At 35.1% G+C, this 20,571-nt stretch overlaps 1 protein-coding gene across 1 annotated transcript; it reads right to left on the reverse strand.

Moving 5' to 3' along the window:
• Window positions 1-584: 584 nt before the first annotated feature.
• LOC101699687 (charged multivesicular body protein 1B2) lies at window positions 585-9,322 on the reverse strand. The gene is made up of 7 exons (XM_087196567.1): window positions 9,290-9,322; window positions 7,514-7,756; window positions 5,987-6,055; window positions 5,799-5,906; window positions 3,698-3,741; window positions 1,054-1,126; window positions 585-629 (listed from the first exon to the last, which is right to left on the reverse strand). The coding sequence occupies exons 1-7, from the start codon at window positions 9,320-9,322 to the stop codon at window positions 585-587; spliced, it is 615 nt and encodes a 204-aa protein (XP_087052693.1).
• Between the last annotated feature and the right edge of the window lie 11,249 nt (window positions 9,323-20,571).

The raw sequence follows: 20,571 nt of genomic DNA on the forward strand, positions 1-20,571 counted from the left end.
AAAAGCTGAAGAACACAGATTAAAAGTTAACTGTTTTGATATAAAACATAAAACAGAAAATGGCATTGTGCATTGTGTGACACTAAATGAAGTGTTCTGGCCATGTAAACATATTAAAACATATTAGGTAAACATGCTTTTCCTGCTTTTATTTTTATGAAGCACTTGTCACCAGAGATTAAAAATGACCTTGAATTAAGAAAAGCCCAAAACCTTTATTTTATATTTTATGCTGTAAAGAGTACTTCATTAGTAGTACTTGATGCTAGATTTTTGATCTAACATTTGAGGAAAATGTTTAATATACAATAAATTAATGCTAGCTTCGCCAAAGGCATCTACAAAAATATGCCCCTCACACTTTTACACATAATATATAGCATTGTAAAATCTTCCAATGTGGAAACTCCCTGAAAAAAATGTGTTGGAAATTACAGCAAGCAAAAGAAAGCATTATATACAAATAGAGTTTAAGCATTCTGGCATATATAGAGATATTAGTGTAAATAGAGTGCAACTTATCTATATATACACACAAAGAACATTTCAGCAAGTGAAGAAAATAGAAGAACCAGTTCTTTAAGTTATACTTGATCACAAAGACGAGAAAGTCTCTGTGATAGTTCATCCTGGAGAAAGTAAATTTTACAAGTCATCAAAGTATTGACAAAATTCACAAATATTTCCAATATCTCCCATTTTAAATATGATTTAAAATCTCTAAAAATTCTCATTAACAACATTATGAGTTCAAGTTTTTTAAACATTGCAAAAGAAATGGAGAACTTAAGAGACCAGAAGCCATCAAGGAGATCAAAATCATTCTACAAATAAAGTGTACATGTGGATAGACAGTACCCATCATTACAGAGGTAAAACCTAATCACATTCTGGTATTTTATGATATAGCAAAAATACCTTATATGAAAAAAAAGTAAATATACATTTTTTCTACATAAATATAAATGTGTTAACTTATATAAATGTATTTCCTAAGTTATTTATTTAAATATATATCAAATGTATAAAATCAAAATAAAATTCAACATCTACCTGCTCAATTGAAGTAACACTTGTGCTAACAGAACCCGTCTGACCCTGTAGTAGTTCCATATTGAGATCAAGCCTAAAAATTAATTTTAAAATAATTAACATAAATGAGTATTAATATAGGTATTTTAAAAAAATAAATATTAATATAGGTATATTTAAAAAATTAAAAATTAATTTTAAAATAATTAACATAAATGAGTATTAATATAGGTATTTAAAAAATATATAGGTATATTTAAAAATGCAAATTTATTACATTTTGCATTTTACCTTAATTTAGATAGACTTAATTTTATAAATGTAAATAGAACTTAAGTATCTTCTGAATGTTCACTTTAAGATAAATGAACTTGCTAATTTTAAATTATTTCTGTGGAACATTAACAGTGATCCATATAGATAGTAATCATATAATAGAAAAACTAATAAAAGACTAAGAAATGATCTGGTCTTCTAAACAAAGGACTAAAATAATGGTCATCTGACATATTTATGGGAGATTATTATATTATGTATCCTTCATGGTGACAAAAAATGAGTAAGACAAAAAAAGATAAAACAGCCTAGTGTGTGCAGCCTCATGATCCATATCTAACATTTAATTTCAGTTTCAGTTCCCTGACTCCTGTTGATATGAATCATACTTGCATTCAATCATATAAATGAGATTTAGAAAAATACATTTATCTAGACAAGATCACTTCAATGATAAGAGAGAGAATTTGAACCTAGCTTCATTTGTCTCTCCATTTGTTTACTCTCCATTGTACTATTACTATAAGATATTAACTATCTTTTCAGCTTGTCTTTAAACCAGTATATACCAACTCCAGTTTGAAAAACTCCAGGAAATATAGTAATTTTAATAGTATGAGATGCTATAGACAGATTTTTGCTGTACAGGTAAAGATGTGCTACACTAAAATTCTGTTACAAGAATCACAAACTCAAACATTCTTAAGGATGGGCATCAGTGTTGCTACAAAAGCGGTTCTACTTGCCTCTACTGCTTCAGTCATCACCCACTATTGACAGAATCTTTCAATTTTGGCCTCTTATTCCCCCAAGAAACAACTGGCAATGGAGATACGAATGGTTGTTATATAACTAAGGGAAATGGTGCTAATGATATCTAGTGGGTAGAGGTCAGGATGTTACTACCCTCCGGATTATTCAGTCCAAAATGTCAATACTACTGAAGTTGAAAAATACTTCTCTAAAACTTATCAAAAAGTTGCACTAAACCTGATTTATCACTAAGGCTGATATGTGGTAAAATTTATTTTTTAAAGACCTCTCACTGTATTTTCAGGCTCAATCTTCTTATATAGTCTTCAGTAGTAACACAAATAAGTCCTTAGTCTCTTATTAGTAAAATGGGGTATTCTGATGTACAATGCCTTGGTTTCTTTTGTAATACTTAGCAAAAATCACCTTTCTAGTCACTTTCCTGTGCTGGCATGTGGGTGGCATCCGGATGCTAACAAAGGAAAATAGCATGCAACCTAACCTTCATCCCTGTTCTCAAATACTGCAAAGCTCATTTTTAATTTATTACCCAGATTTTTAATTTACTAATGATACATTAGTAATAGAAAGAGCTCAAAAATACAACTGTTTACTCTAATCAAATATTATATTAGACAACAATATTTACCGACTCTATTTTCAAGGTGTCTTTGAATTTTCTCTTCCCAGAAGAAAAAAAAATAGAGTACCTAAAATTTATTTTAACCTATTAATCTACTTTTGAAGATAAAGTCTAAAACATTAACATCACCTACTTTTAATCTTTATCTTAGAAAAATATATTTTCATTCTTTACTACTAAGTTATCTTTTTTTAATTTTTTAAGACAGGCTCTCAATTTGTTGTTCAGGATGGCCCTGAACTCACTAGCCCAGGCTGGCTTTGAACTCATGGCTATCCTCCTGCCTCAGCCTCCAGAGTACTGAGTTTATAGGTGTGCACTACCATGTTCACTTACTACTATAGTATCTTGACCTAAATATTATATTAGAGAATACTGATATAACAAGATTATCTATAGCCCAGATATCTTTCTCAAATCACGCCCCCAACATGAAAGGTCTAAATTAAAGAGCCCATATCAGATGTCTTCTTTTGATTAGCAGTACCACAAAAATGTTGGTTACTTACTTTTGAAAAAGAGGACTATCAGCAATGTTGCTGTCTTTTGAATCTCCTGGACATTTTGCACATATTGGTCAGTTTGCAAGACTCAAACTGGACTTATGACTCCATAGTTTGATCACAGAACTTTCTTGTGAGATTGTTTTTAAAAATCCATACATTTTGTACATGCTGTGCACAGTAGGTGGTGAGCAAATGTTTAAACACTGTCTCCCTTGATACTTTCCTCCATGTCATATTATCACACACTAAATTAGTCTATATCTAGAAATTTAACAAAATACTAGGATGATGTGAATAATGTCACACTTTTATGAGCATGACAATGAAATAAATGACTATTAAAAGGACCTTGAAACATTAATGCTTGAGTCAGAAACCTAAATCTGACCAATGCTGGTAAAGGTAAATATTTCCATCCACATTTCAGAATTATAGAACACAGAGATATAAATTAAGACTACCTAAAAGCACTTGAATAACTCCTTACCCAACTTCATCTGCCATTTCATGAAGCAGCATATCCACTTGGTTCTGGAATAGGAAAACGAAAATTTATATTCTAGTAACATTTGCTTTTTGGTAGTTTTGGTAGTTTGGTTTTTGATTTGGCTTTAAAATGGGATCTATAATTTTGAAAAGAAAGGTTTTAAAAAATGTTTATCTCACCACCAGAGAGAGCTGAATTATTTCAGAATATGATTTTTTTTTCTCAGTAATTCTAAGTTTTCAAGCCTTACACTATGAGGCTATATAAAAATATTAGGAGGCCAGGGATTTAGCTCAGTGGTGCCGACACCTGCCTTGCAAGCACAAGGTCCTGAGTTCGATCCGTGATACAAAAAAAAAAATACTACCAGTTAAGACTTACATATAATTTGAATCTCTGAGTAATGTAACTCTCTAAGGAGTGATCCAATTTATAAAGCTCTGTTGTTACCCACCTTGCTTTTACTTAAATGACAACAGATTTAAATTTTATAATAGAATACTGTGGCAGTCCTTCTTGTTGATGCAAACCTGAATTACAGATACTTTTTAAAAACATCTAGAAATAAATAAAATATAACTACACCTGGCCCTCCATAACCCATAAATTCTGCATCACAGATTCAACCAACCACAGATCACAACCATTTGGGAAAAAAATTACATCTGTAATGAACATGTATAGACCATTTTTTCTTGTTATTCCTTAATGAATGCAGTATAGTAACTATTTACATATGTTTTATATTGTAGTAGGTATTATAAGTAATTTAAAGATTATTTAAATTATATGGGAGGATGTGGATGCATTATATGAAAAATACCATACCATTTTATATAAAAGAGTTGAGCATCTCCAGGTTTTGGTATGCATAGGGAGTCCTAGAACCAATTCTCCATGGGCACTAAGGAAAACTATATTGAGATGTTCAAAGATGTAAGAATTCTCAGGGAATAGAGTCTGATTAGTCAAAAAAACTCAATTTAGTTGTTCAAACTACTTTAAACATATAAGAAGGAGTTCTAAAATATGGTCACAAATCTGACCGCAACAAGATGTGTGATTTTAAGCAAATCATTAACTTTTTTCTCAACTTAAGTTTCAATTCTCTATTATTTACTTCAAAAATATTTCCAAAACACAGAAAATAGACCATATACCCATACACATTATCATGGTAGTCATTTTTACTTCATATCTAAAAAGGCATTTTTGTGCTTTGAAAACAAACATTATACTGCATTATTCTATAACTTGCTTTACCTTAATCAACCTTTAAGATTTAATTTTATTAGTATCTTAGAGATCTATTTCATTGACTTTAGCTCCTTTTAGATGTTGCAGTATAGAAATACTCAATTTTATTTATCCATGCTATTTCTGAATATTCAGAGTCTTTATTTTCTCTCTATAATGCACAATGAGACAATATATATTCTTTTGCATGTATGTGCATAAATATTTTACATATATTTAAATACACATATAGGGGCTTCTTGGTGCATAAATTTGGAGATCAAAGTACTAGGCCACAGATTATGTACATTTTCATGTATTCCACTCAATTCAACAATATTCAACAAACATTACAGAGAAAGAAGTTCAGTGTGTTATTATATAGTAGGGTGATTATAGAAAGCAATAATATTCTGTACATTTCAAAAAGCCAGAAAAAACAATTTTGCAAGTTTTTACATAAAAAAATATTATTTAAGGGATACATATGGTCAATCTGATTTAAACACTGTACAATATATACATGTATCAGAACATGACATATTACCACATTAATGCATACAGTTTCAAAATATTTATTAAAATGCATTTAATTAATAAAAAATCACCACTAGCAGTCAGGTGGAACCAGGCTCTAGAATCTAAACATATAATTCAGTATAATCTCCAGAACTCCAAATCAAGATAGAGAATATAGTTTTCCAATGCCTCCTCAGGAATCTAGGAGCAGAGCAGTAAATTCCTACCTCCACCGTGGGACTCTATTTATCTAGCAATACAGAGAAGATTTAGATTCAAAAAGCCATTATATTTCGAATTCAAGTGATTTTTAAGAAGTTATTCTAAGGAGATCAATTAATCTTACTTCTGGAGTTGTTAGGGTTGTAGTGCTACTCATTGTATCTTCCATTTGCTGTGTTTGAACATCCAGAGTTTCAAATTGGTGTTTAAATTTGTCCATCAATGCAGAAATCTGTAAAATATGGTCATAAGAAAAGCTTACACTTGACAGATACTTCAAGGATTTCAAGTAATACTTTTTTTTTTTTTAACCTTTTCAAGGTTCATACTCCTCAATGTAGCATCCATAGATTTAACTACACCTGCTATGGACTTTGTTACCTATTTGGGGTATAAAAACAAATTATGCTGCATTACGAGCAATGTCAACTTCTTTGTACTTGCTTAATATATTATAGTTCAACTTACAAAACTTGTCTACCTTTCCCTTTCCATTAACAGCAAAAACATATAATGCATTCTGGTTAAAACTACCTTATATTCTTATATCTTGGATACTTCACTTCATTAGAAAACAAGTGATTAGATCTTACGTCAAAAATACACTGCCAAAATCATTTTCCTCATTAAGCACTTTGACTACATTATTCCTATACATAAAGTCATTTGCAAGCACCCTGTAACACCTTGCAATAGATTTAGATTTCTATCTGACAATATGTACTGCGCTCATTAAACTTTTTTAATATGTTTGCAATACAGAATTACATTGATTTTTGGGATTTTTTTTTTTACGATAATGTCAAATTTAATCTGCCAAATATACAAGTTGAATTTGTGGAGCATGTTTTGCCTGGGTGCTGCACAATCGACAGAGGTTTCTTGAAATGATCAATGTGTCGGGTTAAAAATAGGTACTGGCCAGATGTGTGGGCACAGGGCAGGGAAGGGCAGAGAGGAGGCCTGTTGGAGAAAACTGGCCAGAGACGGAGAAGCCATGAGACCCAGGACACACTCCCCTCTCCAAGTAGCACCCAGGCAGCACAGACTGGGGCTGGCTTTTGCAAATGTGCCAGCAGCTGCCACTGGCACTACCACCCGCTAACGTGAAATCTACTGAACAAATGACAGCTCTTCTGACCCACCACCCAGGCACCACCCCACCAGGGTTCTGAACTCTAAAAGCAGCAAAAACATTCAAATGTTTACATACGAAATGCTGTCCTGCATCTTTCTGTCTCATATACATATTGCTTTTTGATCATTTTAATCCCCTTGCTTCCTATCCACCTATCCCCTTCCAGATCTCTTTCCTCATCTCCAAAAGGTCTACCTCCCTATTTTCAACCGTATCTATTTTATATTGCTGTTTAAATTATTTCTATTGAGGGTTTTCCATGGAGGAGAAACCATGTGATATTTAACTCTCTGTGTCTGATTACACGTGATAGTCTCAGGGTGCATCCATTTTCCTACATGTAACTCAAATTTATCTTCTTTATGCCCTGAGTAGTACTTCACTGTGTATACAGACCACACTTTCTTTATCCATTCATCTGTTTATGGGTATACAGGCTACTTCCATAATTTAGCTGTCATGAATGCTGTTATTATAAAAATGGGCAAGCATATATCACTGTAATATGATGACTTTAACTCTTTCAGGAAGAAAATCAGACCTATAGCTGGGTCAAGTGGAATTTCTATTTTTACTTTTTTATGGACTCTCCATACTGATTTCCATAGTGGTTGTACTAGTATGCATTCCCACAAACATTATAAAAGGATTCCTTTTTCCCTACAGCTGAGTTCCTATTATTTAAAGATATTAAATCTTACCTTGCTCATTGTTACTGCAGTTTGAACTCTGGCAGCCACATAATCAACCCTAACACTCATTCTCAAGAAATTTATAGCTTGGTTTTTCTGACGGATTGCATTTTCAGCATGTATTCTTGCAACTTCTGTATTTCCTTTCTGAATGGCCTGTTTTAAGGAGAATAAAAGGAAATGATATTGAAGCAAGGAGGGAAAATATTGGTAAAGATAAAGAGCAAAATATTTTAAAAAGAAGAAAATGAACTCAAATTAACCTATAATCTGTGAGAACTTTTACAATTACCTTTTAAGGTAATAATTATTCCTTAAACTGTTAGAAAATGTATTTCTTTAATTTGGGGGGGGCGGGTACTGGGGATCGAACTTGGGACCTTGCGCTTGCATGGGAGATACACTGGCCCCTTTAATTTTTAATATATTAGAAAAATATGTTCATTAACAGCTTAAAAATTAAAATCTAAAATAAACTAAGTTTAAAAAATACCCATAATCATATCACTGAGCCATTGCCACTGTTAATATTTTAGTGTATAGTATTTCAAGTACCTAAACATTTATTACAATATAAATATATTTGTTACAAAAATACATATATAGCGCATACTGTTTTGGTATCTGTTTTATCTACACAACCAAAATAACATCTTTTTAAGTCAAAAATTGTATAACCACATCATCTTTTTAAGGGCTGCATGACATGTACAATTTAACCAAGGTTGTCATATATGATACAAAAATCACAATGGTACATAAGAAAATTCTGTATGTTATGTAGACATAAATATTTTCTTTATCATTTACCAAATGTGTACATGAAAAAGAGGTGACTGGCACAAATCTATGTTTTTTTCTGGTATAATACATTAGGACAGGGCTAAAATCAAAAGAAAAATAAGCAAATTTAATAAAAATTTTAAATAAATTGTTCTGATGGTCCTCTAATACAACAAAATAGAGAAGGTGGTACAGAAGTGACTAACATTTAAGAATAAGATCCCTCATTACTAGATATTTCATTCTAATTCTTCAATAACATAAACAGCAATTTGATAATCATACTAATAGGCAATTTTAGAAACTTTCTAAGTATTTTCATAATGTAAATTATGATGCAGCAGTATGTACAATTTTAATTGTCCTATCCAGAATGCTGATAACAATTTCATCTCCTCTAGTAGTATAAAAGTGTTCCTGTTTTTCTCACATAATCTTATTAACATAGTATATTACAATATTCTACAACAAACAATGTAAGAGGTAAAAATTGGTAGCTCATTGTATTTCTTTGATTAAAACTGAAATTTTTATACATTTAGTAGCCATTTGTATTACTTCTTTTAGACAATTGTCTTTTCTATTTTTTGTTCTTTTTTTTACTGATTTTCAAGAATTGGGTATTTAAATGATTAAGTCTTTGTTACATGTAATGTAGTCTTTGCCAGACTGTTGACTGACCTTAATTTTGTATGTGATTACTTTTATAGTCAGACATTTCCTTCATGGTTTTTTACTATGCTCAAAACATGTTTCTACACCACAAGGTTCTTTGTTATGGCATTTTAATGGCTTCTCTTCTTACATTTAAATACTTATTAAATTTGGTGTTTATCTGGCTGAAAGTTATCATGTATGTATTTACTATTTTCCAAAAATAAAATGCTTCATTTATTGAAACACTTCCTCCTCCAATATATTCAAGATTTATTAGCTTGTTTCCTAATTCTTCCTGTTTACTTTAAATGGTTTTAAATTTAATACTACAAAAGAAATGCATACATGTGACAGGGCTTTCCCAATGCCAGTTGCCATGTTTCAGATTCTAGTCTTAACATATATGCATTTATTAAAATATTTATTGAGCCTCTATCTATTGGCAGACAGTAGTCTCAGCAGTTGGTAGTTAGTAATGAAGTCAAAACACAAAACCTCTGTGTTGGTATACAGCATACATTCTACTTACAGAGACAACAATAAATATGATAATTACAATAGTATATTAAATAGGAGAGTCGGAGAAAAAAGTGGAGTCTCGAATGAAGAGTTAGGACTGTGGCTATTGATATTTTAATTTAGAGAGTGGCCAAGGAAGCTGACGATGAAGGTGGTATCTGAGTGAAAAACTAGAAAAACAAACTGCTAGAGAAAGAGAAGAAGACAGTCATATGAATATTCAGCATAGCAGAGAGAAAATAACTTGTGTAAACATGTCATTTACAAAGCAGGAGGAAGAATGTGTTTGAAGTAGTGTGAATGAAGGGGAGGAAAGGGATGATGATGTCAGGCAACTGATCATACATGACTGAAAGGTCATTTTGAGGACTCTGGCTTTTACTTAGGAGGTAAGAGAGTAAGACACCATTCTGAAAAGAACAGAGACATGACCTGACTTCAGTTTTTAAATGTTCTCCCTGATTGCTATGTTAAGATTATGTTAAAGGGACAAGGGTCAAGGGGGAAGGAGACCAATTACAAACTTACTGCAATAACTGAGGTAAGATAATGATAGCTTGTATCAAGGTAGGAACACTGGAGATGATAAAAAGTGACAAGAATCTAAGTATTATTTAAATGGCATTGTAACATTACAACAATGTTTTGTTGCATCAATTTTATAAACTCTACAGTGCAATATTTGTAATTTTTTGAAGCAAACCAAATCAATATTTCTGAAGATTTTTGCTTCCTTCTTTAATACCATTTGATGGAGTATCCTTCATACATTTGTAACTGAGAAACAAAGCAGACCTAAAATCCGTTTTTAAAAGTTTAAACCATGTACCAACTTTTTGCTTGAAATTGTGTAGGACAAATTAAATTGCATTTTCTTAACCAATGAATTTCTATAATAATAGTTATGTTGAAATAAAGCTTTTAAAAGTGTTAAAAATAAATGTACAATATTTAGAGAAGAACTATTGACAATACTCTTTAAACTCTTCAATGAAATTGAAAGGGAAGTAATAGTCAAAAATTCATTCCTGGAAGCAAGCATCACCTTGATCCCAAAAGCAAGGAAAAACCCAACTGAAAAACAACTATAGGCCAGTCTCACTGAAGAACATAGATGCAAAAATCCTTAATAAGATACTCGAAAATAGAATCCAAAAGATCATCAAGAAGATCATACACCCTGATCAAGTGGGATTCATCCCAGGGATGCAGGAATGGTTCAACATATGCAAAGCAACAAATGTAATACACTATATCAATAGAGCCAAGGACAAAAACCACATGATCATCTCCATAGATGCAGAAAAAGCATTCAATAAAAATCCAACACTCATTCATAATAAAAACCCTATAATAATTGGAATAGACAGTCTCTACCTCAAACTGATAAAAGCTATCTATGAAAAAGAAACAGCCAATATCATACTAAATGGTCAAAAACTGAAATCCTTCTCACTAAAATCAGGAACAAGACAAGGATGTCCACTATCACCACTCCTGTTCAATATAGTTTTGGAAACATTAGCCACAGCAATTAGACAAGAGCAAGAAATAAAAGGAATAATGATAGGAAACAAAGAAGTCAAATTGTCATTTACAGACGACATGATACTCTATATAGTAGTCCCCGAGAACTCCACCAAAAGTCTTCTAGACTTAATAACCAAATTCAGTAGAGTAGCTGGATACAAAGTCAACACATACACACAAAAAAACAATAGCTTTCCTGTACACAAACAACAGATTCACTGAAAGACGAACTGGAGATAAAACTCCCTTCACAATAGGATCCCCAAGAGCCCGCTCCAGACAGGCAGGTCTGCGGATGCAGTCCCGCGGTCACCAGTTGCGCTGAAAACACCAAATCAGCCCGTGACCCAGCAGCAATCCACAGGAAGCCCCCCCCACCCCGGCTCCTTTGGCCTCTTCTCTGTACAGCCATTTGGTTCCACACTACAAAGACACAGAGGACACTGGACCACCAGACCACTTTACTGGAGCTAATCAAGTTCTTAACATTTAAAGAATTCCTTCCCAGAGGAAGGTGCTTCTGAGCCACAGTCCCACTGTTCCTGGTACAGGGAAAGGGGCTTCTGGGCCGCCAACTGTACCACCACTCCCAGCCCAGAGGAAGGGGCTTTCGGGCTACCATCCCTACCGCCACTCTCGGCCCCTGGCCCACCTCTCCTCACTCAGAGGAGGGGAGCCGCGCGGGCACTAACAGCACCACCCCGCCCCACCAGTCAAAATGAAAAAAAACGTAAATAAGTCTCAAAACCAGACTTCCAGATCACCTACACCAACGCCAAAGGAAAATGAGATGGAACACTCTGATACTCAAACACCTGGACCCACTCAACTGGCAACAAAAGGGGATCTGGAAAAAAAGAAATCAGAAATAATTTCTCAGATAACAGGAGAAATTGTGCTCTTAGTGCAAGACATGATTAATAAACCTAGAGAGGAGCTGAGGAACATGATGGAATCCCAACATAGGAAACAAATGGAATCCATAAAACAGATGCAAATAGATTTCGAGGAGATGAAAAACTCCATTGATCATCTACAGAGCAGAACGAGACAATGTGAGGATGGAATTTCAGATATAGAACATAAGACTGCAATTAATGACCAGGAAAAGAAAAATTGTTTCAAAATTATAAGGGAACAAGAGAAATCAATCCAGCAGCTGCTAGACAATGCAAAGAAGAATAACATAAGACTGATCAGAGTCAATGAAGAAACAGGAGAGAGTGCAGATGACACTAAAAAAACTCTTCACAGAAGTAATGGCAGAAAACTTCCCAAGCAGGGGAAAAGAACGTGGCATACAGATAAGTGAAGCATATAGGACTCCAAATAGCCTTGATAAAAAAAAATCAACACATAGGCATATAATTGTTAAGATTCCAGAAACTCAACAGAACAAAGTTCTACAAGCAGTTAGAGAAAAGAAACAAATCACATACAAAGGAAAGCCCATCAGAATCACAGCAGACTTCTCAACACAAACCATCAAGGTAAGAAGAGCTTGGAGTGACATATTCCAAGCCCTAAAAGAAAACAGCTTCCAATCCAGATTGATGTACCCTGCAAAATTATCTTTCAAAATTGATGGAGAAATAAGATACATTTCATGACCTAAAAATTCTACACAACCCAATATCAACCAATGAAATTGAAAATGTAATTAAAAGCTTATCAACTAAGAAAAGCCCAGGCCCTGATGGCTTCACTGCTGAATTCTACAAGACATTTAGAAAGGAACTGCTGCCACTACTGCTTAAACTCTTCAATGAAATTGAAAGGTAAGCAATACTACCAAATTCACTCCTGGACACAAACATCACCTTGATCCCCAAAGCAGAGAAAGACCCAACTGAAAAGGAGAACTATAGGCCAATCTCACTAATGAACATAAATGTAAAAATCCTTAATAAGATACTGGCAAAGAGAATGCAGAAGATCATCAAGAAGATCATACACCCTCATCAAGTGGGATTCATCCCAGGGATGCAGGAATGGTTCAACATACATAAATCAATCAATGTAATACTCTGTATCAATAGAGCCAAGGACAAAAACCATATGATTACCTCCATAGATGCAGAAAAAGCATTTGACAAAATCCAACATGCATTTATGACAAAAACCCTAAAAAAACATGGAATATAATGTCTCTACCTCAAATTGATAGAAGCCATCTATGAAAAACCAACAGCCAATATCATACTAAATGGTCACAAACTGAAATCCTTCACACTAAAATTAGGAACAAGACAAGGATGTCCACTATCACCACTCCTGTTCAATATACTTTTGGAAACATTAGCCACAGCAATTAGAGAAGAGAAAGAAATAAAACGAATAAAGATAGGAAATGAAGAAGTCAAACTGTCATTATTTGCAGATGACATGATACTGTATATAGAAGTCCCCAAGAACTCCACCAAAAGTCTTCTAGACTTAATAACCAAATTCAGTCAAGTAGCTGGTTACAAGGTCAACACACAAAACTCAATAGCTTTCCTCTAGACAAATGACAGACTCACTGAGAGAGAAATAGGGCAAACATTTCCTTTCACAGTAGCATCCAAAAAACTGACATACCTAGGAATGAAACTAATGAAAGAAATCAAAAACCTCTTCTCTGAAAACTATAGCACTCTGAAAAGAGAGATTGAAGATGATATCAGAAAATGGACAGACATCCCCTGCTCCTGGGTAGGAAGGATTAATATAGTGAAAATGGCCATACTTCCAAAACTGCTATATAGATTCAATGCAATTCCAATTGAGATCCCAGCAGCATACTTCATGGACCTTGAGAAAACAATCCAAAAATTCATTTGGAACAAGAAGAGACCCAGAATAGCAAAAGCAATTCTAGGTAACAGAGACATGGCAGGGGGTATCACAATCCCCAACCTACAACTATACTACAAAGCTACTGTGATAAAAACAGCATGGTAGTGGCAAAGAAACTGACCTGAGGACCTGTTGAACAGATTAGAAGATACAGAAACAACTCCAGACACACTCAGCCATCTCATCTTTGATAAAGGAGCCAAAAACCCTCACTGGAGGAAAGATAGCCTCTTTAATAAATGGTGCTGGAAAAGTTGGGTTTCAACTTGCCAAAGATTAAAACTAGACCTATATCTCTTGCCATGCACTAAACTAAAAGAGAAATGGATAAAAGATATAAATATTAAAAGAGAAACACTGAACCAGTTGGAACAGTGGTTAGGCAGAACCCTTGAAGACATCAGTGTAGGAAAAGATTTTATGAACAAAACCTCATTTGCCCAAGAACCAGCAAAAATAATCAACAAGTGGGATCTCTTCTCATTAAAAAGCTTCTGCACAGCAAGAGAAATCACCAGCAGTGTGAAGAGACAACCCACAATGTGGGAAAAAATATTCACCTGCTTTTCCTCAGACAAAGGTCTACTATCTCAAATCTATAAAGAACTTAAACAGATCAGACCTCCCAAATTTAAAGACCCAATCCAAACATGGGCATCTGAAATGAGCAGACATTTCTCAGACAAGGAAGTAGAAATAGCAAATAAATATATGAAAAAATGTTCAACATCACTGGTCTTTCCAGAGATGCAAATGAAAACAATACTGAGATTCCACCTCACTCCAGAAAGAATGGCTGCTATCAGGAAATCAACCAATAACAAATGCTGGCAGGGCTGTGGGGAAAGAGGAACCCTGCTCCACTGCTGGTGGGAGTGTAGACTGGTACAACCACTGTGGAAATCAGTATGGAGACACCTCAAAGAACTAGGACTGGAAGTACCATTTGACCCCACTATTCCACTGCTGGGGATCTTTCCCAAAGAATTAAAAGAATCATACAACAGTGATATATGTGCACCTGTGTTCATAGCAGCAGAGTTTGTGATAGCTAAAACTTGGAAACAGCCCAAATGTCCATCAACTGGAGACTGGATAAAGAAAATGTGTTTTTTTTTTCTAAAACTGAGTACTACTCAGCCATAAAAAAGGAGAAATTAGAGACATTTACAGCTAAGTGGATGCACATTGAGGCCATACTCTTAAGTGAAATAAGTAGGACACACATGTATAAATACCAAATAGTTTCTCTGGTGTGAGAAACTGAAAGTGTAAATGGGGACTAAAATATATGATAGGTAATGTGAAATAGGAAGAAAAGGGGCAAAGGGGAAGGAGGTGGGAGGGGTAGGGAAAAGGAAAGAAGGGAATGGGATTAATATGAGAAAATGGAAAAATAGGAACAAAATCTTTGTAAATAGGGAGGAATGGAGGGGTTGAAGGGAGGGCTGGGCAAGGGTGAAAGATGGGAACAAAGAGAGATTATGTAAAGGTACAAATTTCCAATGTTGCATGTCATTATATTGTATACCTAAAATGTACCAATGATTATAGAATGAATAATCGATAGTGCAAAATAGGACGAAAAGTTCCAAAGGGGTAGGGGTCATGGGAGGGGCAGGGGAAAGGAAGGAAACAAAAGGAAAAATTATGAGAAATGGAAATAAAGTCTTTGCAAATAGGGAAGGGTGGAGGGGGTGAAGGGAGGGCTAGGAATGGGGAAAAAATAAGAACCAAGATGCATCATGTAAAGGTACAAGTTCCCAATGAGAAATGTAATTGTGTTGTATACCTAAAATGTACCAATAAAAGAATTTAAGAAAAAAAAGGATCCCCTCAAAAATGAAATACCTAGTAATCAACCTAATGAAAGAAATCAAAGACTTCTACTCTGAAAACTATAGCACTCTGAAAAAGGAGATCGAAGAGGATATCAGAAAATGAACAATAACGAAATCAAAAGAAAACAAAACAAAAATAAGAAAATGAAAAAACATACTCTTGGGTAGGAAGAACCAATATAGTGAAAATGGAAGCTGGGTGTGGTGGCGCAAGCCTGTAATCCCAGCACTCAGGAGGCTGAGGCAAGAGGATCGCCAGGAGGCCAGCCTGAAATATGAGGTGAGACCCTGCCTAAAATAATAAAAACGAGAAAATGGACATACTTCCAAAACTATTATATAGATTCAGTGCAATCCCAATTAAAATTCCAACAGCATACTTCATAGACCTTGAGAAAACAATCCAAAAATTCATTTGGGACAAGAAGAGATCTAGAATAGCAAAAGCAATTCTAGGCAACAAAGACAAGGTAGGGGGTATCACAATTCCCAACTTAAAACTATACCACAAAGGGGGCTGGGGATTTAGCTCAGTAGTTCCGCTGCCTGCCTCACAAGCAGCAGGTCCCGAGTTCAATCCCCAGTACCAAAAAAAAGAAGAACCTATACTATAAGGCTACTGTGACAAAAACAGTATGGTACTGGCAAAGAAACAAGACCCGGGTATCAGTGGAACACATCAGAAGATGCAGAAACAACTCCAGACAGACTTAGCCACCTCATCTTCGACAAAGGAGCCAAACACACTCACTGGAGGAAAGATAGCCTCTTTAATAAATGGTGCTGGAAAAATTGGCCTTCAACTTGCCAAAAATTAAAACTAGACCTATATCTCTCATCATGCACTAAACAAACATCAAAATGGATCAAAGATCTAAATATTAAAACAGAAACACTAAACCAGCTGGAAGAGAGGTTAGGCAGAACTCTGTAAGACATTGGTGTAGGAAAAGATCTCATGAACAAAACCTCAGTTGCACATGAACTAGCACAAACAATCAACAAGTGGGATCTCTTCTTATTAAAAACCTTCTGCACAGCAAGAGAAACCACCAACAGGGTGAAGAGACAATCCACAATGTGGGAAAAAATCTTCACCAGCTGTTCTTCAGACAAAGGTCTACTATCTAGAATATACAAAGAACTTTAAAAAAATCAGACCTCCCAAATTTAAAGATCCAATCCAAAAATGGGCATCTGAAATGAACAGACATTTCTCAGACAAAGAAGTAAATATAGCAAATAAACATATGAGAAAATGTTCAACATCCTGGTCATTCAAGAGATGCAAAAGAAAACAATGCTGAGATTCCACCTCACCCAAGAAAGAATGGCTGCTATCATGAAATCAACCAATAACAAATGTTGGCAGGGTTGTGGGGAGAAAGGAACCCTTCTCCACTGTTGGTAGGAGTGCAGAGTCGTGCAACCACTGTGGAAATCAGTATGGAGATTGCTCAAAGAAATAGGGTTAGAGGTCCCATTTGACCCAGCTATTTCCCTGCTGGGTATCTTCCAAAAAAACTTAAAAGAAACTGAGAAATTAGAGACATTTATTGCTAAATGGATGCACATTGAAGCGATACTCTTAAGTGAAATAAATAGGACACACATGTGTAAATACTGAATAGCTTCTCTAGTGTGAGAAACTGAAAGTGTAAATAAGGACGAAAAGGTATAATAATGTGAAATAGGAAGAAAAGGGGCAAAGGGGAGGGGGAAGTCGGAGGGGTAGGGGAAAGGAAAGAAGGGAATGGAATTAATATGAGAAAATGAAAAAATGGAAACAAAGTCTTTGTAAATAGGGAGGGATGGAGGGGTTGAAGGGAGGGCAGGGGAAGGGGAAAAAAATAGGACCCAAGAGATTATGTAAAGGTGAAAATTTCCAATGATGAATGTTATTATATTGTACACCTAAGATGTACCGATAAAAAGATATACAAAAAAAAAGACTTAAAAGAATCATACCACAGCAATATATGTGTACCCATGTTCATAGGGGCACAGTTGGTAATAGCTAAAATTTGGAAACAACCAAATTGCTCATCAACTAGAGATTGGATAAAGAAGATGTGGGTTTTTTTATAAAATGGAGTACTACTCAGCCATAAAGAATGAGAAACAGGAGATATTTATAGCTAAATGGACACACATTTCAGGCCACCCTCTTCAGTTAAATAAATAGGACACACATGTGTAAATATCAAATAGTTTCTTTGGTGTGAAAACTGAAAGTGTAAAGAAGGATCAAAATGTATAATAGATAATGTGAAACAGGAAGAAAAGGTCCAAAGGTGAAGGGGAAGTGGGAGGGGGATAGGTAAGGAAAGAAGAGAATGGAATTAATATAAGAAAATGAAAGCATAGAAACATAGTTTTTTAAAATAGGGTGGGGTTGAAAGGTGGGCAGGGTAATTGGGAAAAAATAAGAACCAAGATATATTATGTAAAGGAACAAATTTCCAATGATGAATGTTATTATATTGCATACCTAAAATGTATCAATAAAATTAATAAAAAAGAATAAAAAATAAATATACAGGTAAGATCTCCTGATGAATCAGATGTAGGATATGAAACAAACAAGAATTAAGAATAACATTTTAGAGGACCTTCTCAAACCCTATCGAGGGATATAATGACTCATGAAAAAAGGCCTATAGGAAGAAACAGGTCATGGTATTAAGAGCCTAGTAAGGTAGGGCAAAAGGAAGGACAAGTTAACTTTTCAAATATGAGAGAAAATGTAAACATAGATGTAGAAATATAGTTTAACTGAGGATGTGCACATAACTTAAAGGAGAAGGATAAGTGGAAAGCCGGGTCATTTCTAATGCCTTAATTTTTGCACAAAAGCAATATAAGAAGCTGCATAAGGAGGTGTTTTAGTCTGTTTGGGCTGCTATAACAAAATACTATGAGCTGGGTGACTCATGAACAACAGAAATTTATTTCTTACAGTGCTAGGTGCCAGCAAGTCTAAGATGAAAGTGCTGCCAGATTCAATATTTGATAAGGGCCCACTTGCTGGTTCACAAACAGTACCTTCTATATCTTCACATGGTGCAAGGGGAAAGGCAGCTCTCTGTGCACTAGTAACATAGTAACAGTAAGAACGGTAATCTCATTCATGAGGACTGTGCTCTATGACTTATTCAGTTCTCCAAAGGTCCACTTCCAAATATCATCATATTGTTGACTAAGTTTCAACATAAAATATGCAAGGGGAGAGGGGCACAAACATTAAGACCATAGTTATAGGACAACAGATGTTAAATAAGGGACATCTGTTTAAGACATATATTTTTGGCAGTACTAAGGATTGAACTCAGGGCCTTGGCACTAAGCCACATCCCCAGCCAGCCCTTCTTTTATTTTTTTTTATTTATTTATGTATTTATTTATTTATTTATTTATAGACAAGGTCTTACTTAGGCCCTAACTTGCTCAGGCTAGGCTCCTACTTGTGGCTCAGGCTGGACTCCAACTTGTGATCCTCCTGCCTCAGCCTCTCAGAATGAGGCACCACTTTTTTAATGATCATAAAATTTATGAATCTCAATCAAATCAGTTTATAAAACTGAACATCACAACAGAAAAAGACCCAAGGTTTATGAGCAAGTAGTTACACAATCACACACAAAGAAATACAAAAATGTCCAACTGTAAAAAGATGTTCAAGCTCACTTTAAAGAAGTGCAAATCCAAATAATGTAATACCTTATTTCAACAGATTTTCTCCAAAATGTTTTTTTAAAACCTAGTGTTGGCCGGTTCCTGTCCACGGCACGGTGAGGTCCCGGGAGTGGCTTGGAGCCCAGTCTTCATGCGGAGCTTCTCTCCGCGGGTCGGACAAGCAGCCTGGGGCTCCTAGGCTATGTTGCGGTTCCTGTCCACGGCACAGTGAGGTCCTGGGAGCGGCTTGGAGCCCCGCCTTCATCCACAGCTCCGTCTAGATGCGGGGGCGCCTGCAAGGCTCAATTCCATACCTCCCCCCCACCGCCTTAGGGCTTTTCTGCTACCTGGTCCCTCACTACAGAGGCATAGAGGATTATACTTCACATAGTTAAATGTGATAGATTAATAACTACCACAAATTGTCATTTTCTAAACTGCGCTTGATGCTATGGTATTTCTGATTGTAACATTTAGCCTAACATGTTGTGATTGATCTAATCAGTTTTCCTTCCTGGTACAAGGAAAATAAAATAGCTTCAGAGTCATTAGAGCCTCAAAACCTAAACACAAGCCATATCTGGAAGACATCTCTGAAAAGCAATCATTCCACAAGGGTTTAAAACACAAGCAACAAAGATACTCTGCATTAAGCAATTCGGAAATATCAACCCAGGAATTAAACCAAGGACAGTACCAAAAACAAAAATGAGAAGACATTTAAGCAAGGCACAAACGCAGGCTTCCACACCACAAAAAGGAAATTCTGGGGGAAATGAGGTGGAAAAGTCAGATAATCAACCACCTGGACACCCTGAACTGATAGCACAGGAAGTAACAAAGCAAATGCATGAGGCTCAAGAAAAATTCAAAACAGAAATAATCTCCCAGATAAATACAGAGATGGTGAGCAGAGTGAAAGACATGATTAGAGGCTCTAGAGCAGAAACAGATAAGAAAATAGATGAGATCAGAAGCATGCTGGAATCCATGAATGCCCAGCATAAGAAAGAAATGGAAACCATGATCGCCCAACATAAGAAAGAAATGGTATCCATGAAACAGATTAAAACAGACATTCAGGAGATTAAAAACTCCACTGAAAGCATGCAGAGCAGACTAAGAGAATCTGAAGACAGAATATCAGATATAGAAGACAGGATCGCAGTTAAGGAGCATGAAAACAGAGATTTCTTAAAGATAGTAAGGGACCATGAGAAACCA

The sequence above is a fragment of the Heterocephalus glaber genome, unplaced genomic scaffold (assembly GCF_053883595.1).
Source record: "Heterocephalus glaber isolate CG9 unplaced genomic scaffold, H.glaber_assembly_v1.0 deba00001613, whole genome shotgun sequence".
NCBI classification, from domain to species: Eukaryota; Metazoa; Chordata; class Mammalia; order Rodentia; family Bathyergidae; genus Heterocephalus; species Heterocephalus glaber.